Source organism: Micropterus dolomieu, linkage group LG19, assembly GCF_021292245.1.
Source record: "Micropterus dolomieu isolate WLL.071019.BEF.003 ecotype Adirondacks linkage group LG19, ASM2129224v1, whole genome shotgun sequence".
NCBI classification, from domain to species: Eukaryota; Metazoa; Chordata; class Actinopteri; order Centrarchiformes; family Centrarchidae; genus Micropterus; species Micropterus dolomieu.
The window spans coordinates 5,182,193-5,204,125 of record NC_060168.1 but is presented as its reverse complement, the minus strand read 5'-3'; the positions used below and the strand labels follow the sequence as shown (position 1 = coordinate 5,204,125).

Sequence of the window (21,933 nt, the reverse complement as noted above, 5' to 3'; positions counted from 1 at the left end):
AATGCCACGGCCTACCTGAGCATTGTTTCTGACCATGTCCATCCCTTTATGGCCACCATGTACCCATCCTCTGATGGCTACTTCCAGCAGGATAATGCACCATGTCACAAAGCTCCAATCATTTCAAATTGGTTTCTTGAACATGACAATGAGTTCACTGTACTAAAATGGCCCCCACAGTCACCAGATCTCAACCCAATAGAGCATCTTTGGGATGTGGTGGAACGGGAGCTTCGTGCCCTGGATGTGCATCCCACAAATCTCCATCAACTGCAAGATGCTATCCTATCAATATGGGCCAACATTTCTAAAGAATGCTTTCAGCACCTTGTTGAATCAATGCCACGTAGAATTAAGGCAGTTCTGAAGGCGAAAGGGGGTCAAACACAGTATTAGTATGGTGTTCCTAATAATCCTTCAGGTGAGTGTAGATTAGCTAGCAATATGTGTGTGACAGGTGCTTCTTATTTTGTGTCATGTATTTCTAACCTGTCAGCTGTCTCTCATGTAGGACGTGTTACGGCCCCTGCTTAGTCTACTTCTACCTGGTATGGAGCGCCTGGGCCCAGTGCGCTACAGGATATAAAAGTCCCACCTTCCATCGTGGCTGGCTCTCTCCCTGACAGCACCTGCACCTTACTGCTTTGCTGAACCATTGTTTTTATTTTTTACTCCACGCCTAATCCCACAGTATATGAACACTACTTATTTACCACTGTTACTATCCAGGTTCCATTATCATAATTACTGTTACAACTTTTACACATTTTCATTTATTTAAGTGTCTTAACTGTACATTATTTCAAGTCATACAAAACAACAATTTTTACTTTTTTACTGCTGTTTTCATGAATGCAGGATAGGATTTTAATTTGTTTAACTGTTTCTTGTGTAGTGTAATCATTTGTTAAATAAAATCAGGCAAGACTAATCATCAGTTCCATCCATCCATTGTAATAACTGCTTATCCTGCATACAGGGACTAATCATCAGTTCCCTATGTTAATTTGAAACATAGTAGTGATCTAAACCTTTCACAAAATATGATGGTTAATAGTTGTAAATGAAAATAATGAGATGGTATGTATAGTATGTTGAATCTCTTTTTGCAGAAAGTAAAAAATGGAAAGCAAGAGACCAGTGTGAAATCCACTTAGAAGTTATACTCAAAGAAATAGTTGCACAATGAATAGTTTTGAAGCTCCCTAGGAGGTGTCATTTATTGCGACCTCTGAGAAGTCTTGTAGATATTGCAAAGGTATTGTGAGGCTTTACCTGTTTAGTGAGGCAAAAGGAAAAAAACAAAATCAGCTGATAGAAAGCACCTATTAATCAGAGGTTCATATCAGCTGATTGTCTGTCTTTGCCTCACTGTAAAAGCTTCACAATACCTGTGTATTTGCCTGAGAAGACCTCAGAGTTTTAAACATTGCAATAAATTCATAATTACTTAGTGTGCAGGTTATTCTTATTTTTTCACTCTAAGCCCTTTTATTCAGCACTATGTGAGCATAGTTTGTTGGATGTGCATGTTTTTGTATGTTCGAACTAGACTTACAGTATATCAGAATGTGAAATCTAACATTTCCAGTCAGTCAGTATTAAAGACAAAAGGATTGCAAATATATAAATAAAATTTATTGCAATGTAAACCATATTTTTTTTAAATGTTCGCAAATGTGGACATGTAGTAAACACATTTATTCAAATAAACAGACTGGGCCTGCGCAAGTGGTAACATCTCCTGTAAACAATCTGTTTGCCAAGATTCCAAAAGCATTCTCAACACAATGACATGCACGAGAGAGCCTGTAGTTAAATATGTACTTGTGGGGGACTTCCGGTATGAGGGGTGTGGTGTGGACGCATTGGCAGCTGGCTGCCAAAACTTAGCTTTTAGCTTACCTTATAAGCCTCTACTTTTAAAGATTTTTAGTGTGCAACAGGCTAGTACCGACTATTTTTTGCGTTCCGAATATGTCTAACACAAAGGGCAAGCCAGATAAAGATGCCTCTTCTTCTTCGTCTGCTAGCGTCACGTTGGCAGAACTTAGCTCTCTATTAGAAGAGCACAAGAAAGCACTATCTACACACATTAAGTCTAACACTGGATGGCTTGCACTCGACTGTTACAGACCATGGACAGATCAACTCTTTGGAAGACAACTCTAATGAGGTGGACGGTCATCTCCAACAGCTAGAGGAAACGTGTGCTATCCTTCAACGAGACAAAGTGTCGCTCAGAACGAAGCAAGCCGACCTGGAGGGACGCAGTAGGCATACCTGAGTCACTTGAGGGGTCACGACCAACTGTGTTCTTTTCCCAGCTACTGGTGGATGTCTTTGGTCCATCGCTTCCAAGTTAAGGACCTGCTCATCCGTGAGGCTCGACGGGATAACCTGGAGCACAAGATTTGACTCTATGAAGACTACAGCCCAGACTACTTTTAAATTGCTTATTGACATGTAACAAGTTTTTAAGGTCAAGGATGGTCACAGACGGAGGCAAAAAAGTGGCCCAGGAGTTTGTCCCTGGTCAACCCGCTCTCCAGACAAAGCATTTATCGGGGCCTCTGGGTCTTTAGAGACTGGTTTTATCAAAAATCGTTTTCCTCTGATAACATACGTAGATTTCGAAATATAATTCACTGTGCAAAGGACATTAACACCCCGTAGTTGCCCTTTCATTGGATGCTGAAAAGGTTTTTGACCGTCTGGAATGGCCTTTTCTTTTTGCAGTCTTGAGAAAAATTAACTTCGGTCCAAACTTCACACAAATGATCAGCAATGATCCAGACGAATGCCGGTATATTACCTCTTTTTCCCTTGTCGCGAGGCACTCGCCAGGGCTGTCCCTTGTCCGCTCTCCTCTTCTCTTTGGCACTTGAGTCCCTCGCAATTGCTATAAGAGCACACTCTACTGTTGAGGGCGTCATGGTGGACCAGGGGAAGCATGTAATCTCTATATGCCGATGATATCCTGCTATACCTAACCAACGCAGCCTCATTAATTCCAGCCCTCTGTAATTTATTAGAGGAATACGGATCCGTCTCCGGCTACAAAATAAACATAAATAAGAGTGTGATATTGTCTCTTAATAATGCTGCCCAATAAAAAATTTCTCTACCTATTTCAAACACTCCCAACACCAGTTCCAAAAATCTTCTTTAAGAAATTGGATAGCCAAATTTCTAGATTCCTGTGGAACGGTAAAGCTCCAAGAGTCAAGCTTAAAACTCTTTGTCATCCCACTGAACAGGGAGGGCTTAATTTACATGATTTTCAGTTGTACTATATGGCCGCCCAATCGAAGACTGCATGGACTTGGAAACAAAACCTAGAACACCCTCCAGCGTGGAAACACATTGAACAATCCCACATAACAGAAGCGATATCAAGTATTCCATTTATTCCCTTTACCATAATCTGAAAACTGTAACAAACCCAATGATAAAGCATACAACCAAATTATGGCATGATACTAGAATAAAGTTTCAATGTGCCCGGAAATTATATAAAGACACCCCTTTCCACTTTAATCCTGTCCTACCTGAGCCATTGAGAGATGGACAAAGGACTGGTTTAACAGAGGTATGTATGTACATTTGGACTCCTATATGAGCTAGATCATCTGAAGTCCTTTGAACAACTGAAATCCTCCTATGGGCTCCCTTCAAACCACTTTTTTAAATTCTTGCAAGTCAGGGACTACACAAGATTGCAACAGGGAGGGAAACTTGCCCCTCTGGAAGAATCGCAGCTAGACAAAATAATACAAGACAAATGCCACTCTAAAGGTTTCCTGTCTTCTGCCTATAAGAGGCTCATGTCCCTCACAAATAATACAGTTCTTAGTGCTAGAATCAGATGGGAACAGGACTTTGGTGAGGCTTTTGAAGACTCTGATTGGAACCTGATTTGTAGCACCTCCCAATCATTCTTGACACAAACTACTTCAGTTCAATCTCATACACAAAGTTTACTATACACCAGAACGCCTCCATAAAATAAGTAGCGCCCACCCAGAACACTGCCCTGGGTGTAAAGTTGAAACTGGATCTCTTATACATATGTTCTGGACATGTAAGTGTTTGGAGCGCTACTAGCGGTCTGTTCTAGACACCATTAAAAAAGTAGTAGGGACGGAGATCGCACCCAACCCGAGGTTTATACTGCTGGGGGAAAACTCGGTTCTGCCAGTTGATTTGAAGGGCTACACCTGCTTTGTTAGGTTAGCCCTTATTTCGGCTAATAAATGCATAGCCATTTGCTGGAAAAACGCGGACCCCCCTGGGATACCTCTGTGGCTGAAGGAGTTGTCATCATACTTACCTTCAGAAAAGATCATGTTTAACCTCAGGAAACAGCCACTCCTTTTTGACAGATGCAGGGGAGATTTTGTAACTAAGACAGACCTTACCTTAATGCTGATGCCTGTACTTGAGGCCTGATTGCTGGATGCTCCAGGCCTTACTCGGCCAGACTTTAGACTCTCTTAAGTTCAGAGCTATAGCCCTTGCAATTATAGTGGGTGTCACACGGTGCATATATGTTATGCGCTGCACCTACAACTATTATAATTGTTATTAAAAATGTTTTTTATTATTATTAATTCTTTTTTTAAATTATTATTTCATTTATTTATTCTTTTTTTTTTTTTTTACTTTTAATGTAACACTTAACACTACCACCTTTTTTACTATCATGTCATCGTTTATTGTGAGGGGGTGGGGGTGGGGGGGTTTTAAGGGATGTGACTGATGCTGTTTGCTTGTTTGCTGTTTGTTTTTTCACTTTTCTCCCTCTATATCTGTATGACAATAAAATGAAAATTCAATAAACATATTGTTGGAAAAAAAAGAAGATCACATCACACATATATAATATCCTATAAGAAGAACCAATGGATAACAGTGTGGACATGAAAGAAACGAAAGAAAACCCCACCAATAGCCCCACTTGGTGGGAATTTGAATAGAAAGTTAAGATGAGAATTTTCAGAACCCCTGTCATTAAATCAAAATCTGGTAACATATTGAATCAGCGATGGAAGGGATGCGGCCTGGTAGGAGACCACACACAAATTTTGGAACTGCACAAAATTAGCATAATATTGGCAAAACATTCAAAAAAAAAATCTAGAACTACAATTAGTACCACTGTGGTTCTTATTAGAAGATGTAAACACAATAATATGACTTTCCTACAGAAAGGCCTATTTCAGATTGCCAAGAAGATGATGACAGTCCCCTGGCTGAGGCCAAAGCCCCCACAGTCTCACTATGGAAACAGAGGGTTAAGGATGTTTACATCTGCAAAGTTGTGTGCATGTGTTTTTTATGAAATGGTCCATGATCATCTCATGTTTTCACATGTGATATGATGTGGAAGTCAATAAACAACTCATGTAGATGTCTTCTGTAATCTAAATCTACACATCATGCTATGTCTTTCCCTGCAACTGTCTAACTGTATTCCAGTGGATGAAAGTCACTACTCATCACTGTGTATTGTGAAGGTAAAATGTTTTGTCAACTACAATGAATTGGATTTATTTGCATGGAATAGCACTTTACTGCATACATAGCACTATAAATTACTATCCTACTATCCTGTGATTTTATTGTGGTGGATTGTATTACTTTCTATTTGTTGTACCTTTCTTATATTGATCTCTGTATTGTAATGACCTACCGGGGACTACATATGAAAACTAGCTTTCTGGCTAAATCTGACATATTTGCATTACAATGTTCATTAATATGCTCTGTCCCTTTTAAATAAATAAATAACATTGATGTCCAGGGACTGCCTGATAGGACATTTATATCTGTGATGCATCACTGAATAACTACTGTGTAACTGCAAAAAACAAGTTCAAAATAATATATACATATAACACAAACGTTAGAAAACTGTACAGCAAAAACATCATAATCTATATCTATAATAATATGTACAATATAATTATTTGACTAAATACTATAATTTGGAGTGTTTAGCTATTTTTGTCCATAAACTCAAGCAATGAGCAACTGGTCCCAGACAACGACCAAAGATAGCTAGATGTATTACTGTAGATACAACCAAACAAACTGCAATTTACAGTGTGGGTGGATGTCCCGACCACTATCTTTAGCGCCCCTAGTGGCAGCGACCAGTAATCTGTGTGGCAGTGAGCAGTGGTCCGTGTGGTCCATACATTCTATTGGAGTAGTATGTAGCTGCAGTACCGGAGGCTGCAGTTTCAGGACTGCAATCCTAGGACCGGAACTGCATTTCTAGGACCCTTGTTTACGTTGATACTGCCAGCTAGCTGGCTGGCTAGCTATGTTACTCTTGACAGCCCCCCGAAGCCAATTACCCTTACCACAACCATCACCGAGTGTGTGCTTAAACCTAAGTTGAGGGCCTCATGGCCGATGTGCTGGCAGACATGGTTAACCTCCTTTGTGTTGCTGTGCACTACCACCACCACTCCCCCAGATGGCGATGTCGCAAAAGAACTACGGTCCTAGAACTGCGGTCCCAGGATTGCAAGGGTCCTGAATCTGCAGCCTCCTAGTGGCAGTGACTACAAGGACTAGTGTGACAGCGACCACTTTCTTTAGCGCCCCTAGTGGTATTGACCACACCGACCAGTGAGGCAGTGACCACTGTATTCAGCGTCCCTAGTGGCAGCGACCCAAGAGCCTCCCGTCTCATGCCCTCCTTCCTGTTTCCAAAATAAAAGATTAAGTCTGGTTCTCTAAGTCTTCTTCATACTTTGGTGTTTTTGAACTGAACAGTAACGGCAATCATGTGCTTGAATAAAATACTATGTATTAATTATCAGGCCATTAGAGCTTGTTCATAAAAGTTTGATAACTTTACAGGTAATTTATCGATTTTGTAGTCGACATTTTAGTAGAAATGTAATACTACTTAATTAGGGAAGGTGTTATAAATGTTGTCTTTCTTATCAACTAAGTTAGCCATTTAACTTTTGAAAGTATTATTTAAGGTTTCAAAACTTAAAACCTCCAGACCTCCATTTTTTATGTTGCATAGGATATCTTTCCTTAAAGGGACTATAAATAAGTTTTTCAATGAAATTAATCAAATGTTCATTGCCTTATTATCAATGGGCTCAAAACTCACTTAGAAATGAAGCTTGCCTTTTTCTCCGTTGCTTGCATCAGCCACTATTCTGCTTTTACTGTGGTGGACTCCGGGTCCAGGGTGATAAAACACACGGCAACATCACACGTGATGAACCGAACAAACTAGACACTGTACTCACTTCTCAAGGACGCACACGGAATATGGAAAGGAAAGAAAACGCAGTCCAGAATATGAATGAAGCATTATCCAGAAGTCCAGCAAAACTCCTCTGAACTAGAGACAAAAGATGTGACAACAGTGTCCTCCTGAACGGTTGCAACTGAAAGCGGGGTGACTGAAAACCGTCTCTTAGATTCAGGCACTTAATTGCCGACATGTCATTGGTCCAGGGCGACACGAGGGCCAAATTCACGGCATCACAGACTCTGCATGCATGTTAGGTGGTGCAGTCTATGGGCCGAGTGAGAGACCTTCTGAACACTGTGTGAAGCTGTCTCCCTGCCTGTCTATAGCCGCTGTCAATGGCCCGATCGGGGTCAGTAGTAGTAATGTGCAATACCACTTAATTCCTATCCGATCCAATATCAAGTAATACCCAGGCTGGTATTGCCGATACCGATACCAATACCAATACTTTTTACATATTATATTTCTGGTTTAATGTGACCTCCCTCTCCCGTTTCTGTATTTATGAGAGAAATAAGGAGTAAGCTGTAGCCTTACCAATTCAAAATAATAGCTGCATAATGACAAGACATTAGACTACTGTCAAATTCTTTAATTCTAATGAAAATATCCTGCTCAGAACTGCCGCTTCATAACATCATATTATTATTTTGACTTAATCTCAGGTGTTTAGTGAAGTTTGCCAAAGTATTTCGCTGTCTTTGCACACACATCACAAAGAGCAACATTATTACCTTCGCAGCTAAAATACACCTAGACGTGACTGTTTCTACAGTCAGCCAGAGTCAGTGTTCAATCGCGGGAAATGTAAAGGGCTACAGCGGCTCACGTCAAAGAAGCTCCGTCACAGAGCTGTAGCACAAGCATGCCTTTGACAGGCAGAAGGGAAAGTATTTCGTATCAACCGAGTAGCCTATAATTAGACCGTCCTGGTGACAGTAAGATACTTATGATAAAACACACACTCACTCCAAATGACTGAGTTTAGATATCGATCCTTTTATATGAGTATCGATCCTAGAGCAGGAAATGTTGGTATCTGAAATATTGATACTTTAGGATCGATCCGCACGTCACTATTCAGTAGGCATTTCAAGTGATAAGGATACATAGATCATATATTCCCTCAGTATTAGATAGAAATCTACCATTGAGTGAAAGATCCCTCATCCACCGCATGTTGGAACCTTTTCCTTATTTGTTTAATCATACGGCTGAAGTTTAGGTTATTTGGCAAGATTTTCATTCTTATCACACCCAGGTATGTAACTGGGTTCTTCACTGGATACCATTAACTTCTGATAGTTCACATTCCTTATGTCGTAGCCTAAGAAACAGATTTGTTCAAGTTCATTCTTAACCCTGAAATAGCAGAAAATTCCTCAACAAATCTAATTGCTTCGATTCATTCCTCTCTACTAGACAAAAAAATGTATCATCTGCCAGTTGAGATCATTTAAATCATCTAAGGTCACTAGGCCTACTTTGGAACCATACACTGTATAAAAACTTGAAAGTGACATTTTTCTAATGTCACAATTTCTGTGACAAGGAACAGAGAGGGGCCTTCCCTCAGAGACTGTGGTAGCAGCCAGAGGTCCCTGTGGCAGCGACCAGACCACAGAATTGGCAACAACCCCCTCTCTCTTTGTATATTGACACTCATCACAGGAAAGGTTGCCGACCCCTGGTCTATGGTGTGGTCCGGACCACTAACTTTACCGCCCCTAGTTGCAGGGAAATATGTCAGACGCAACACTTTTATTCTGCATGTATATCATTTATCAGCAAAGCATTTATAAGTAAGGAGGCTTTTAGTGGATTTGACAGTGCTGGAAACGTTAAGTAGCGTGTTGTATTATAAGCAGTGTCGCCCACATACAAGAGCATCATGAATGAAATTAAAGTTTACGAAGTGTAATTTTACAGCCAAGCGCGTCAACATAAAACCTCCAAACTGTTTCTCGTGCTTGTCAGGGCGCTGTCTGTGGACAGGACAGAACGGGGCTGGTTTGAGGCGGAGGCGGAGTTTTTGAAGTTAACTTGGCAAAGTGTTTTCCTCTCAGTGCATTAACAGTCTTCAGGGGAAAAGCGGAGAACAAAAAGGTAAGACAATTAATCCGATAGAACTGTTACTCGATCGTATCTTGGTAAAACCCTCAGTGCTCACGGCTGAATCTTTGCGTCTCCCGAAACCCAGACTGTATAACGTTACTGTCAGCAAAAACGCTTGGTTGGCAAAACCGAATCAGACGGATGTTTTTATCACGAGTTTCAGTCTGCTGGCCGACACACAGGGACAGGTTATCCACCAGTCAAGACCAAGCTCATACAAGTCTTCTTTTTTACGAGTGCTACAGCTCATTTATATTTCACTTTAAATCGGCTGTTGTTACTTTACATTCTAATTCATCCTCCAAGTCGATTCTCCTGTGATTTCTGCCACATCTTGATGGAGGAATATAAAATAAAAATGTCACAGCTGAGATTAAGTTAAAATGATAAATATGGTGTGATAATTGTAAAACCATTTGACTGAAAGGTGATTTGCGAAAGTCAACCTGTGCTTTTAGCTGGTATATGAAAGTTGAATGGCTTTTTCTGTATCTGTCAGCAGGACACGCAGTGCTGATTCCAGTCCAGTTCATCCTATAGTTACAGAGTTCTACACTCCCCATGTCCCGGTGTCATGCACCTGTGTAGAGGGGGGATGTGGTGGCAGTTTGACCGCTTTACAAGGGGGGTTATTAGAATACTCGATGGATGTCTTCCATCTGAACTGTCAATAATCTCGTGACTTTTTTCCTCAGCCAGTAGCTTTTGGATTGTGTGTGTGTCTGGGGGGGTTGCTTACAGCTTCCTGCTGAAGACTGAAATGTTTTGCTTTCCTAATACTATGTTGCAAAAAAAGGTTGTGAAAAAAGGAGAAGTACACTCAGATTGTCTAACAATATGGGGAGATCTGCCTACATGGTGACATTTAAGCATGTTACATAGCTGAGGGTGGAAGACAGTAGAAACAGCTTCACTGACCTACATTAGTGCACATTTTCAAATACTGCAGCCACAGCAGCTCCTACAGGCTTGATATTTCATAGCAAACAGGTATGTTTCATGCTAATTATCTTGCTAACATAAACTCTATAATTACTATCCAACACCATGTCCAAAATATGTTTGGAGCAACACTTTAATGTGGTTTCCTAAAAGAGATGCATCATTTTGTTATTTTGTTTCCTAAAACAGCATAAAAACCTTTTGTAAGTTGCAGTTTTTGAAGTTGTATAGAGACCGCTATGTAAGCTTGCTGTACTGCTGCTGACATGTCACTAAATTGAAATGCACACTTTAATTTTTCCCTCTGAGGTGAGCCGTGGTGGGACCACTCCTTTTGTAGAGCCCGCTGTCATGGCTCGGTACCTGAAGTATTTCACCACTGTGGGTGATGAGCATGCAGTCCAGTTGGAGGAGGAAGAGCTGTATGTGGCCAGCGAGGAGCTGAGTCCGGCCACAGGCCAGTTTCCAACAACACTGACCTTCAGGGATTCACTGCAAAGGCTCTACAGGTCCGATCGGTTCCAGGTATGCCACTCTGGTCTTTTCAATGCATCTGTTGGTAGATCAACATCATTGATCCATCATTTTGAAAGCAAGTGTCATGGTTTTTCTACTTTGATGCCACTGAAAAGCAGATAGGAAAAATACCCATCATTCCAAGGTGACAACAGATTGCTTGTTGTCGTCTGACCATTATTCAATGTTCTGATAGAAAACACTGTTTGAACATGACAAGCTGGAACCAGCAAACGTTGGCTTTTTTTGCTTGTTTGAAAATTCCACATATATCAGACACACGACGGACATCCTTTTCCCTTGTCAAAACCTTGTGCTTACATTACCCACAATGCAACACAACTGCCTGCAGTTTGGTCTGACTCAGGTGTGCTATGCTAGTAGTGGCTAATGTAACCTTGAGCTGCTTATCTCAGTCAGGCTACAGAGGTCTGATGAGCTCGCTTTTTGTCTTTCTGATGCCAAACCAACAAACCTGTTTCAGTTTCAAACTTGTAGTCTTCAGCCCCAACCCACGCTGACTCAGGAGACATTCCATTAATCAGACCTCACACAGCTCCCTCTGGAGACACTAAAGGCTATATTCTACTTTAAAACATGCGGTAGAATGACAGGAAACACACTGATGTGTAACATTGGTGCATTGCTTAAATGATTTTGAACAGTTGCTGCATAAAGAGAGGCACTGTCAGCTGATTGTCTGACTTTGCTTCCAGGTGTTGGTGGTGTGTTTAGTAATCCTGGATGCCATCTTTGTTCTGGCGGAGCTGCTTATAGATCTGTCCGTTATCCAGTTGGAACATGGCCACATTGCTCCTGAGGTGAGACACATATGATAAGTAAATCATTATTATCAAGATGTTTTATATAATATCATTTACTTTTTGCAGGTGTTTCACTATCTGAGTTTGGCTGTTCTCACATTCTTCATGGTGGAGCTGGCTGGTAAGCTCTTTGCTTACCGCCTGGAGTTCTTTCAGCACAAGTTTGAGATATTTGATGGTTTGGTGGTGGTACTTTCCTTTGTGTTGGACATTGTCTACATCTTCCATGAGGACGCCTTTGATGGGGTGGGTCTCCTGATCCTGCTGCGACTCTGGAGGGTGGCCAGGATTATCAACGGTCAGTAACACTTATGCCTAAAAGCATCTCGAAGGTGTGGACAAAATAACATGATTTAGCTGCAACTCATCGCCAGTCAGTGAAATTCGTCATTTTGAATGAAAAGTATGTGGTTTGTGTCGGGGCCAAGACTTTATTTGCAGTGACCTTTAAATAATGCTTAAACCATCTCTTGCAGCATACTTTTAAAAATGCAACAGAGGGGTGAGCGAGCAACAAGTGTGGGCGGTGTGACCCATAAACTGTATAAAAGAAGTGGGCGTAGTCACTGTGATGTCATTTTAAAGCTTTGAGTTCACTGTGTAAGGGCCAAAAAGACGAAAACACTGGCAGTACTCAGTTGCCTCAATCCTGACTGACAGGTTGCCGTGGTTGTCTCATTAGGAAAGTGTTTACAGAGGTGATAAATCAAGTAAGAAGAAGGCTCATTTTCTCAGACTCAAATGCAGTTGGACCTTTTAATAAATTCCCTACCCTCGCTTTAAGTGATAATTTGTGACTCAATAGCTCTTCTGTAAAATACAGTATATTTAGTACTACTTCTAGAATTGTCTCTATGGATACAGATGGGTTGATGATGATGATGGTTACTATTAAGACCATGGACTGATAAAGTGAATATATAGGACTCCTTCCACCGGTCGTCTCAGACCTAGTGTGGTAGTTTATATAAATTTACTTGATTGAATTTTTAAGGCTTTGCTCACATTTGCAGTGAAAATGTGCTTCTCAAACAGAGAATGGTACTAGAAGCCAATGGGAGATGACTGTGTTTGAATGTGTTGCAGGTATCCTGGTGTCTGTGAAGACACGTGCACACCAAAAGATCCACAAGTTGAAGGAGAGCTATGACCACCTCGTTCAAAGAGTCACAGAGCTGCAGGAGCGCAGTGATAAACTGGTGATTCCTGACGACGGCTTTACACTAAATACTAACTCCTTAACAGTTTATCACAACTCAGGTTTTATTTTTGTAGTTCTGGCAATTTTTTCTGTCAGTCATGATGACACTGTACTCACCAAAGTGAATGCTGTGACCCCAAGAAGTAGGTTGTGCATGATGCATGTTCCCTGCACAAAACCTTGGGGGATCTGGACACAAGTATTTCTATTATTCTAGTACATCATCCTAACTAAGACAGAAATCCATCACATTTGGGCCAACACAGTTGAACTGACAGTGAGGTGTGGAAGCTGTGAATGACTGACTCTTCTCTATGTCTGTCTATCCTAGGAACAAGAGAACCAGAAGCTTCAGGCCCTCCTGAAGAAGCACGACATAGACTTCTAACTCATCATGCTAACTGTTGTGGAGCTACTGTTCACTCTCATTGATACTGTGTACCTTTCTTTTAATTTTCAAATATACATTCCAAGATGATCTTATTTTAGTATTCTGACTTACTGTTACTGGAGAGAAAGCCTTTTTTTCCAATATGTGTATCAGTAGATCCATATCCAGGTTTCTAGTCATCGTAGTGATGGAAACCAGTGAAATGGTAAATATTGGTAAATATTTGAAACATTCCCCAGTCTGATGACTTGTACATAAAACTAAATTTGCATCTGCTTAGTGACATTTAAAAGTACTGTATGTTGTGTAAGAAAAAGAGATTTAAGTAAAGTGATTTTGTTTATTAAAAATTTTTATAAATAATCTTTAAAAAATCCTACATACATTATTCACAAAATACACAGTTAAAAGGTAAAAAACAGTGCTTGTTGTCATAAATGCCACGTGCCAGTGTGCATGGTAAATGTTACTGCACGGACTGTTCAGACAAAAGGGAAGAAAAAGTCAAAGGGCAGCTGGGCGTTGATGGTGGGCGTGGCTCTGTAACCAGGAAGAGCGGCAGCAGAAACTGGTATGAAGGTCACTGAGCTCCTGATTGACAGGATGCTGCTGCCTCCAGGTAACAGGGCCTGTGGGGGAAACAGGCAGCAGACACGATCACACTGCAACGTATCTTTTAATTGTTCTTAGTGTCCTGTCAGTATTTATAGAAAAGTGAGTCTTACCAAACTGCTGGTGTTGGTTTGGATTACTTCTTTGATGCTCACAATCTGAGGTTGGGGGTTCACCAAAGATCCATATGTAGTCCATTCAATATCTAAGTGAAGTGACAATGGGATGCTGCAACTCTGTGCATCCTGCAAATCAAACATACTGCTGGACTGTTGGCTCACAACTAAAGCATGTTCTACTAAATGTGAAAATGTGTACAGATGAATTAACATTTATTTCATTCAAGTCACCACACTAAGTGTTTGTGGAATGGAAACCACACACTGAGTGACCACCTCCAGTAATGAAAAAAGGGAGTGCATAAAATAAATAGATGAAGAAATAATATCCAAACAAAAACTTGGGGGGGAAAAAAGGCAATGTAGAAAAGAAGAAACAGCGTTGACTTTGACAGAATAGATGGGTTTTTTTTTTACCTTCTTGACTTTAACAGCCTCCTTTTGTCTCACAAACTGTCACAAATAAAATGTCACTAAAATGCTGAAAGATATTTTATTGTGGACATTAAATATGTACTGGACTTCCTCCGACATGGCTTAAACTTCTCCAATCAGATTCAGGATTTGACTAGAGCACTTTCAAGACCTGAGACTCTTGTATTTCATACTGTGCTCACCTGGGGACTGAAGTTGTTCTTGATTGGCACCCAGTCCAGTGGATAGTCTAACGGGGAGTTTCCAAAGGAAGCCACATACTGGGGATAGTTTGGTCCTCTCAGAACATCGAGAAGCACCTGAAAGACCAGGGAGCAGTTGACAGCATCCTCCAGTCTGCAGGGAGAGACAGGCCACGGTCACACATGTATAAAGACAGAGGGAAACACTGTACCTCTACCACAGTGACCAGATTGGTTGGGTGTGAAGATGTCCTGCCTTAATGTGCAGCCAGCCACAGAGTCCAGACCAAACTGGACAGGGGAGCGCCTATGTGGTCCCTGCAAACAGTCTTGGTCCTCAGCACTGTGGAGAAGAGACAGTGTGTCTCTGGGGCCTGTGCTTCTAGCAATCCCAGTGAAGACAACAGTTAAGGACATATCCTTGGCTTTGTGACACATCAGACCATCAAACACGGTCAAAGTACCCCTAACCCCATACTACTACTGTCCAGGGACATCATTAAACCAGGGTGGGGGAAAGCCAGCGTTTAGGCAGGTAAAGGATATTCTGCTCTTTTTGTTCCAGACACAAGAGGTCGTCCAAACACATAACCTGGATTTCCACTGTATTGGACAGCTACCTCCCCGTCCTCCTGTCAATTAGACATGAGACAAAGTACATTACTCACGTCTAAAAAAAGAAGACGTTTCAATAACATTACATTTACTGTTTGCATACATTAACAAGAGTCAAAGGTTGTGTGTAACATGAAGGGGGGGTACAACTTTCATTCATTGTGCAGCCTTGTGTCGTAGAATGACAAATAAATGTACCTTGGACTTAACCTTAAAAATGAGTGAAAGGTTCATTAGTGTACATCTACAGAATAATTTTGCAGCTTTTAAAAAAAGTAGAGAATCAGGCAAACATATAGCCTTCTGGAGCAATGTAGCCAGACACTGATGTTGGACACATTCTCCTTCGTCTTGGATAGGGTCGAGGTCAGGGCTGGGAAAACAATGTCTTTATGGAGCTGGCTTTGTGCATTATCATATTGAAAGAGGAAAAGGCCAAACACAAACGGTTAGAAGAACTGTTGTCAAAAATTGTATGTTTTAGCATTAAGATTTCCCTTAAGAAAGACCACCCCATAAAAAAAAGCCTTGGACAAAAGTACTGGGACAGGGGTGTCCCAGATTTCCTCGTGTAGAAAAAAGCCACGACTCCATGATAAATTCAAAATGTCTTGTTGAGACACTACCTGGACAAATGTGATCTGAAACTCCTGTTCCAGGGGCAGCGCAGCTTCACGAACAAACCCAAGCACCAGAGACACCGTCACATTCACTATCTCCCCAGCTGGGTTGTACTTAATCACAAAGACAACCTAAAGAGACAAAAATGTCTAATTGGTCCAGCAGACAATAACACATTTTTATGTTCTTATAAGAGTTTTCATTCTATATCTGCAATGTCAATATACAGTACTTTCCATGTACTGTGTGTGATATAATCTCCATTTTTGTTTGACAAGAACACAGTACTTCAGGGCAAATACTACACAATTGTAATGTGTCACCAGAAAAAGTCGGCATATTTTAATCGAAGTACTTCAGAACACGTGTGGGAGTCTGGTTGACTCACCTTCAACACCACATTAGCACAGAGGACCTGGTTCAGGAGAATAGGGGTGAGGTTTTCTCCACCACTTATCTGTAGCTCAGTCTGAGTCCCATCTACAGACTGCAGGACAACCGAGTCCACTTCCACAGGAACAACCTCCAGCAACATCAGAAACACCCACATTAGTCAACATGTTTCACATCTCTACTATTGGATGGACTGCCATGACATTTGGTACCATTAATAACTTTGGTAATCACCTGACTTTTTATCTAGCGCCACCCACAGGATATATATGGAATATGTCCAGTACTTTGATTTATGACCAAATTCCTGCTAAACTAATGACATTCCTATCGCCCTCAGATGTGCTTTGTATTTAGTGCTAATTAACCTATTGTTGGCATTGCAGTCTCGGAAGACCATAGATTTCTTGTGGTTGGGTTTTAGGTTGTAGAACAGCGTCTGCTGTGGCTGTATAGTCCAATCTGTGAGAGGCAGACTCGGCCGCAGAAGTTACATGTGTAATACACGGCACTGCAAGTACATGGAAGTGTACTAACTGAGTTGAGACGCAGCATCTGTATTGTTTCAGTGTGTTTAACCAACATTACAGCCATTGGTGTCCATTTTAAAGATATGTTATTATATAGTCGCAGGAAAAAGTATGTGAACACTTTGGAATTACCTGGATTTCTTCATCTAAGTCACAACAATAGACAAACAGTCTGCTTAAACTAATACCACACAAACAATTATATGTTTTTATTGAACACATCACAGCGCAGGGTGGAAAGTATGTGATCCTCTAGGCTAATGACCTCTCCAAAAGCTAACTGGAGTCAGAAGTCAGCCAACCTGGAGTCCAATCAACGAAACGAAATTGGAGGTGTTGGTAAGAGCTGCCCTGCCTTATAAGAAACACACACCAATTTTAAGTTTGAAAGAAAGAAAAGAAAAAAAACAGCAAAATATGTTAATGTAAATGTGTGTGTGTGTGTGTGTGTGTGTGTGTGTGTGTGTGTGTGTGTGTGTGTGTGTATATAAAAGCCTGTCAGGGAACGTGGGTACCGCAGTGGCAGGCAGGTAAGACAGCCAGCAGCCAGGGCACCATGGGGAACGGCAGAGAGCCACACCAGGTAGTCCCCGCAGCCAGAGAGCAAGACCGCGGGAGAACCAGGGATGACAGGGCCCCCGCGAGCAGAGGAGACAACAGGACATGCTACCCGCCCCAGAAATGAGCGGAAGCCCATGGCCCCACACCAGGGGGGCTACAACCCCCACCAAGGCAAGGCGGACCGGCCCGGAGGGACAGCGCGGACCCCCCGGAAGAAAGGCCAGGAGGTCGCCACCCCCAAATTGATCCACATGCAGCGCACCTAAAAACTGAATCACGGATGAGTTTATTAAACACGGCTACTTTATGAAACGTACTGCTAATGGAAAAAGTCAGCAGAGACACACACAGGGAGAGAGAGACAGTTTTTTCCCACAAGCCATCACTCTGATGAACATCTGATTTCTGACTCACGGTGTCAGGAACAATTCCTGTGCAATAACCCAGAAACTCTGTCTCTAATCAGCCACCTGTTTACTCACCATTCTCTATATCAGAGCTGTTCATTGTTATATTGTCATATTGTATAAACTGTATACCTAATCCACCTACCTCGAGTCATTACTCCTGCACAAAATACTTATTCATTCCTGCATCCTTTGCACTATGCTTCATTGCACTGTGTAAATATATATGTACCTGTATATCACATCCACCTCCAACATGTACATACTCCTGCATCCTTTGCACTCTGCTCACTGCTCTATTTGTCAATATGTCTATATTGTTTTTGTTCATAGTGTGTATATTTGTGTTGTCTACACTGAAGTCTGTCTGATTTTATTTTTATTATTGTGATTTTGTATTTTTGTATGAGTAAACACATCGTGAGCAATGTACAATCCAGAGTCTAATTACTCTTATGTGTACACATACCTGGCAATAAAGCTGATTCTGAAAGAGGTGGAGCAAGCCAGCGTGTTTGCCGTTAGAGACCAGAGGTGCAGGCTAGGTGTGTGTGTTTATGCGAGTGTGGGGAGAAGAGAAGCAGATTCAAGTAGCAAATAAACACTAAAATAAGGTGGGAAGTTACTTACAATAACCTACTGTCAATACAAATACATCTACACTGCTACCGCCCCCATCCCCTCACCGGCCGCCGCCACAGTTACACTGTCTTAATGGGAGCTTAACAGTTCAGGGAGTGGGTGTGTCGCGGTTCTGTCTCTTGGAACCACGGCACGAGACCGTGGCCTTTTTTACCACGGTTTAGTTCTCGGTTTCATAACTTTTGCAGCCCTAATATTAGATAATACTTAAATTCTTTTTGGCCTTCCAGTTCATGAGGATAGTTTTCTTGGCGATGCACAGGGCAGTGAGAAGCATGTATGATGTGTCAACCTCTGTACTAATGTCAGTTAGGTCCCCCAGCACGCACAGTGAGGGGGAAACTGAGATGGGGTACCTTAGCCCGTTGACAGGTCTTCATATCTAACTTTTGGACAGGTGCATATTGCCACATAGCGTGCATGTAACTATCCTAGATTTTACCTGAGCAGTTGCAAAAGTATCTCTAAAAGCCTTGATGTTCATCAGGCCACAATAAGACAAATTATTTATAAATGGAGAAAGTTCAGCTCTGTTACTCTCCCTAGGTATGGCCATCATGCAAAGATGGTTGCACAAGCATAGTGCAGAATGCTCAATGAGGTTAAGAAGAATCCTAGAGTGTCAGCTGAAGGCTTACAGAAATCTCTAGAACATGCAAACATCTCTGTTGACGACTTTATGATACTTAAAGCACTCAACGAGAATGGAGATTATGGGAGGACACCATGGAAGAAGCCACTGCTGTCCAAATAAGACATTGCTGCACCTCAACAGAATGGCTTCAGCAGAAGAAAATGCGCCTTCTGGAATGGCCCAGTCAGTCCTGACCTCTACCCGATTGAGATGCTGTGGCATGACCTCAAGAGAGCGATTCACACCACACATCCCAAGAATATTGCTGAACTGAAACAGTTTTGTACAGAGGCCGTTGTTCAGGTCTGATCCGCAGCTACAGGAAACGTTTGGTTGAGGTTATTGCTGCCAAAGGCGAGTCAACCAGTTATAAATCCAAGGGTTCACATACTTTTTCCACCCTGCACTGTGAATGTTTACATGGTGTGTTCAATAAAACATGAAAACATATAATTGTTTGTGTGGATTTAGTTTAAGCAGACTGTGTTTGTCTATTGTTGTGACTGTGTTACTTCTTTGTCGAATCTACGGTGTAGCCTACACATAGCCAGGTAGCCTACCGCCCCAAAAATGTAACTACACGTCTCAACAATAAAGTCTCGGTTCCAAATGTTGTTCATTGTTGGAATAAACATACTTTAGACCTGGACTGGAAGAAAATTAGGGGCTTACCTTCCAAATATCTAATTTTAAATAAGGTTAAGGAAGTGTCTTTTAAAATGTTGCGTCACTATTATCTCTCCAAGGTATTTCTATGAAGACAATAAATCAAAGTTCTCCAATCATAAGCCTTCCTTTGCCATTTTTTGAAACAGTACATCAGAACAATCCTATACTCTTAAAAACAGGAAAGCTATCGAGATCATGAATCTATTAACCCTGTTTAACATTTTTCACTGCTGATTTGTGATCCTTCTTTTTCTGTCAGTCTTACGCTCCTCTGGTATTAAGTGCGTCGAAATGACTGCGGCTGACTTTTGCTGACTTGATTGTCTCAATGACTGTCTTTGAATTTGCAAATGGTGCGATCAGGCAAAAGTTGGTTATTTGATTATATTATTGTTAAATATCCCAGTTTGAATAATTTAATAAAGTATATTAAAAAGCAAAAGGTGGTTCCAACTTTGTGCAGCTGGAGAAAAGCAACTGCGGCCATCGGACTGCAATCGCCTTGCTCCCCTGAGATTTTAATGTCATGTGACATGGTACATTTTGTAGCACCTGCAAAAGTTGGACACAATTTCTAACCAGCATGTCTTATGTTAAGTCCAGCATTAGGGTTGGGCAATCTTCTCTATTTTCATATCCTCTGATCATGGCTACCTGAGATCACCGATTGGGGATCTAATCGCCAGGGGGCGACGTTACGTTGCAGCAAGTCAGTGAATTTCCAGAAGAAATAGGCTTGTTAGCTTTAAGAGAAACCACCAGAAACATCTGTAAATGCACAGTACAGTGTTTCCCACAGAATTACAGTGTAACTGAGGCGGCGCGCACATGCGGCAGGGAGGAGGGTGCAATCGATGGCAGCTATGTACACCGTGTCAACCTTGACAACCCGGCTGTAACGTTAACATATCCGTCTCTGACATTGACAGCGTTGTGTTAAGAAAATAGATAGACTAACTTCTCAGAGTTAATTTCAATGCGTTAGTTTTTCTATAAACACACGGCTCCGTTTCAATGTGTTTGTGAGAAAGAGAGAAAGAGAGATGGAGGGAGGGGGAGCGAGTGAGCAAGCAGAGGTGCTGAGAGAATCTATACAATGATTTATGATTTTACTTAGTAAATAGTATATAGTATGTGGCGTGGTGTGACATTGTGGCGTGTCGTGTCGCACATCAATCAATCAATGAATGGGAAACACTGCAGTGTGGTGCAGATTCTAGAGACTGTTTTTATGTCTGATAGTAAGTTAGTTAAAATCGCCTTAATATTGGCGCATGAAAAAACAATCGATGATCATCCCTTCAATCGTCGATAAGCGACCAATTGCCAATCGGAACAACCCTATCCAGCATCATGTTAAGTCAGTGCAGCGCCGCATGATGTCAAACGCACTGCTCTTGGGCAAATTCAATCTCAAAACGTTTTGCAATGGTTTGCAACGTTTTCGGCATATTCAACATATAAGTATAAATCAAGCATTAGATGAAGAGCAGGAGGTAGAGCAGGGTCAACCCTGGTGAATGCAGATGTAGTGTAAAAGCGCTTTGAGTGGTCGAAAAGACTAGAAAGGCACTATACAAGTACGGAGCATCAGATAACATTTTATGACCGATTTACAGTGGGTACGGAAAGTATTCAGACCCCTTTAAATTTTTCACTCTTTGTTTCATTGCAGCCATTTTCCAAAAATCAAAAAAAGTTCATTTTATTTCTCAGTAATGTACACTCAGCACCCCATCTTGACAGAAAAAAACAGAAATGTAGAAATTTTTGCAAATTTATTAAAAAAGAAAAACTGAAATATCACATGGTCATAAGTATTCAGACCCTTTGCCGTGACACTCATATTTAACTCAGGTGCTGTCTATTTCTTCTGATCATCCTTGAGATGGTTCTACACCTTCATTTGAGTCCAGCTGTGTTTGATTATACTGATTGGACTTGATTAGGAAAGCCACACACCTGTCTATATAAGACCTTACAGCTCACAGTGCATGTCAGAGCAAATGAGAATCATGAGGTCAAAGGAACTGCCTGAAGAGCTCAGAGACAGAATTGTGGCAAGGCAGAGATCTGGCCAAGGTTACAAAAAAATTTCTGCTGCACTTAAGGTTCCTAAGAGCACAGTGGCCTCCATAATCCTCAAATGGAAGACGTTTGGGACGACCAGAACCCTTCCTAGAGCTGGCCGTCCGGCCAAACTGAGCTATCGGGGGAGAAGAGCCTTGGTGAG

General features: G+C 41.4%; 2 protein-coding genes across 8 annotated transcripts in view; one reads left to right on the top strand and one right to left on the bottom strand.

The window, feature by feature from the left end:
- The first annotated feature begins 9,254 nt into the window (after positions 1-9,254).
- hvcn1 (hydrogen voltage-gated channel 1) lies at positions 9,255-13,367 on the top strand. 2 transcript variants are annotated; one of them, XM_046030846.1, is made up of 6 exons: positions 9,255-9,397; positions 10,658-10,873; positions 11,581-11,685; positions 11,755-11,986; positions 12,775-12,887; positions 13,221-13,367. In XM_046030846.1, exons 2-6 carry the CDS (start codon positions 10,700-10,702, stop codon positions 13,275-13,277), a joined length of 681 nt encoding a protein of 226 aa, XP_045886802.1. In that variant the 5' UTR covers positions 9,255-9,397; positions 10,658-10,699; the 3' UTR covers positions 13,278-13,367. The 2 variants fall into 2 exon arrangements, with proteins under 2 accessions (XP_045886802.1, XP_045886803.1); XM_046030847.1 differs by lacking the exon at positions 9,255-9,397 and adding an exon at positions 9,443-10,396.
- A 239-nt stretch (positions 13,368-13,606) lies between these two features.
- The window catches only part of LOC123957783 (tectonic-1-like), a 19,717-nt gene continuing 11,390 nt past the window's right edge, over positions 13,607-21,933 (bottom strand). Inside the window, exons 8-15 of one of the 6 annotated variants that reach the window (XM_046030841.1) lie at positions 16,253-16,390; positions 15,870-15,995; positions 15,175-15,260; positions 14,885-15,022; positions 14,629-14,782; positions 14,429-14,464; positions 14,006-14,137; positions 13,607-13,909 (exon numbers count right to left, since the gene is read on the bottom strand). In XM_046030841.1, coding sequence (XP_045886797.1) covers positions 13,763-13,909; positions 14,006-14,137; positions 14,429-14,464; positions 14,629-14,782; positions 14,885-15,022; positions 15,175-15,260; positions 15,870-15,995; positions 16,253-16,390 — 957 coding nt within the window. In that variant the 3' untranslated portion in view covers positions 13,607-13,762. Of the gene's footprint in view, positions 13,910-14,005; positions 14,154-14,428; positions 14,465-14,628; positions 14,783-14,884; positions 15,023-15,174; positions 15,261-15,869; positions 15,996-16,252; positions 16,391-21,933 lie in introns of all 6 variants that reach the window. The other 5 variants (XM_046030842.1, XR_006821893.1, XM_046030843.1 and 2 more) reach the window with 5 other exon arrangements.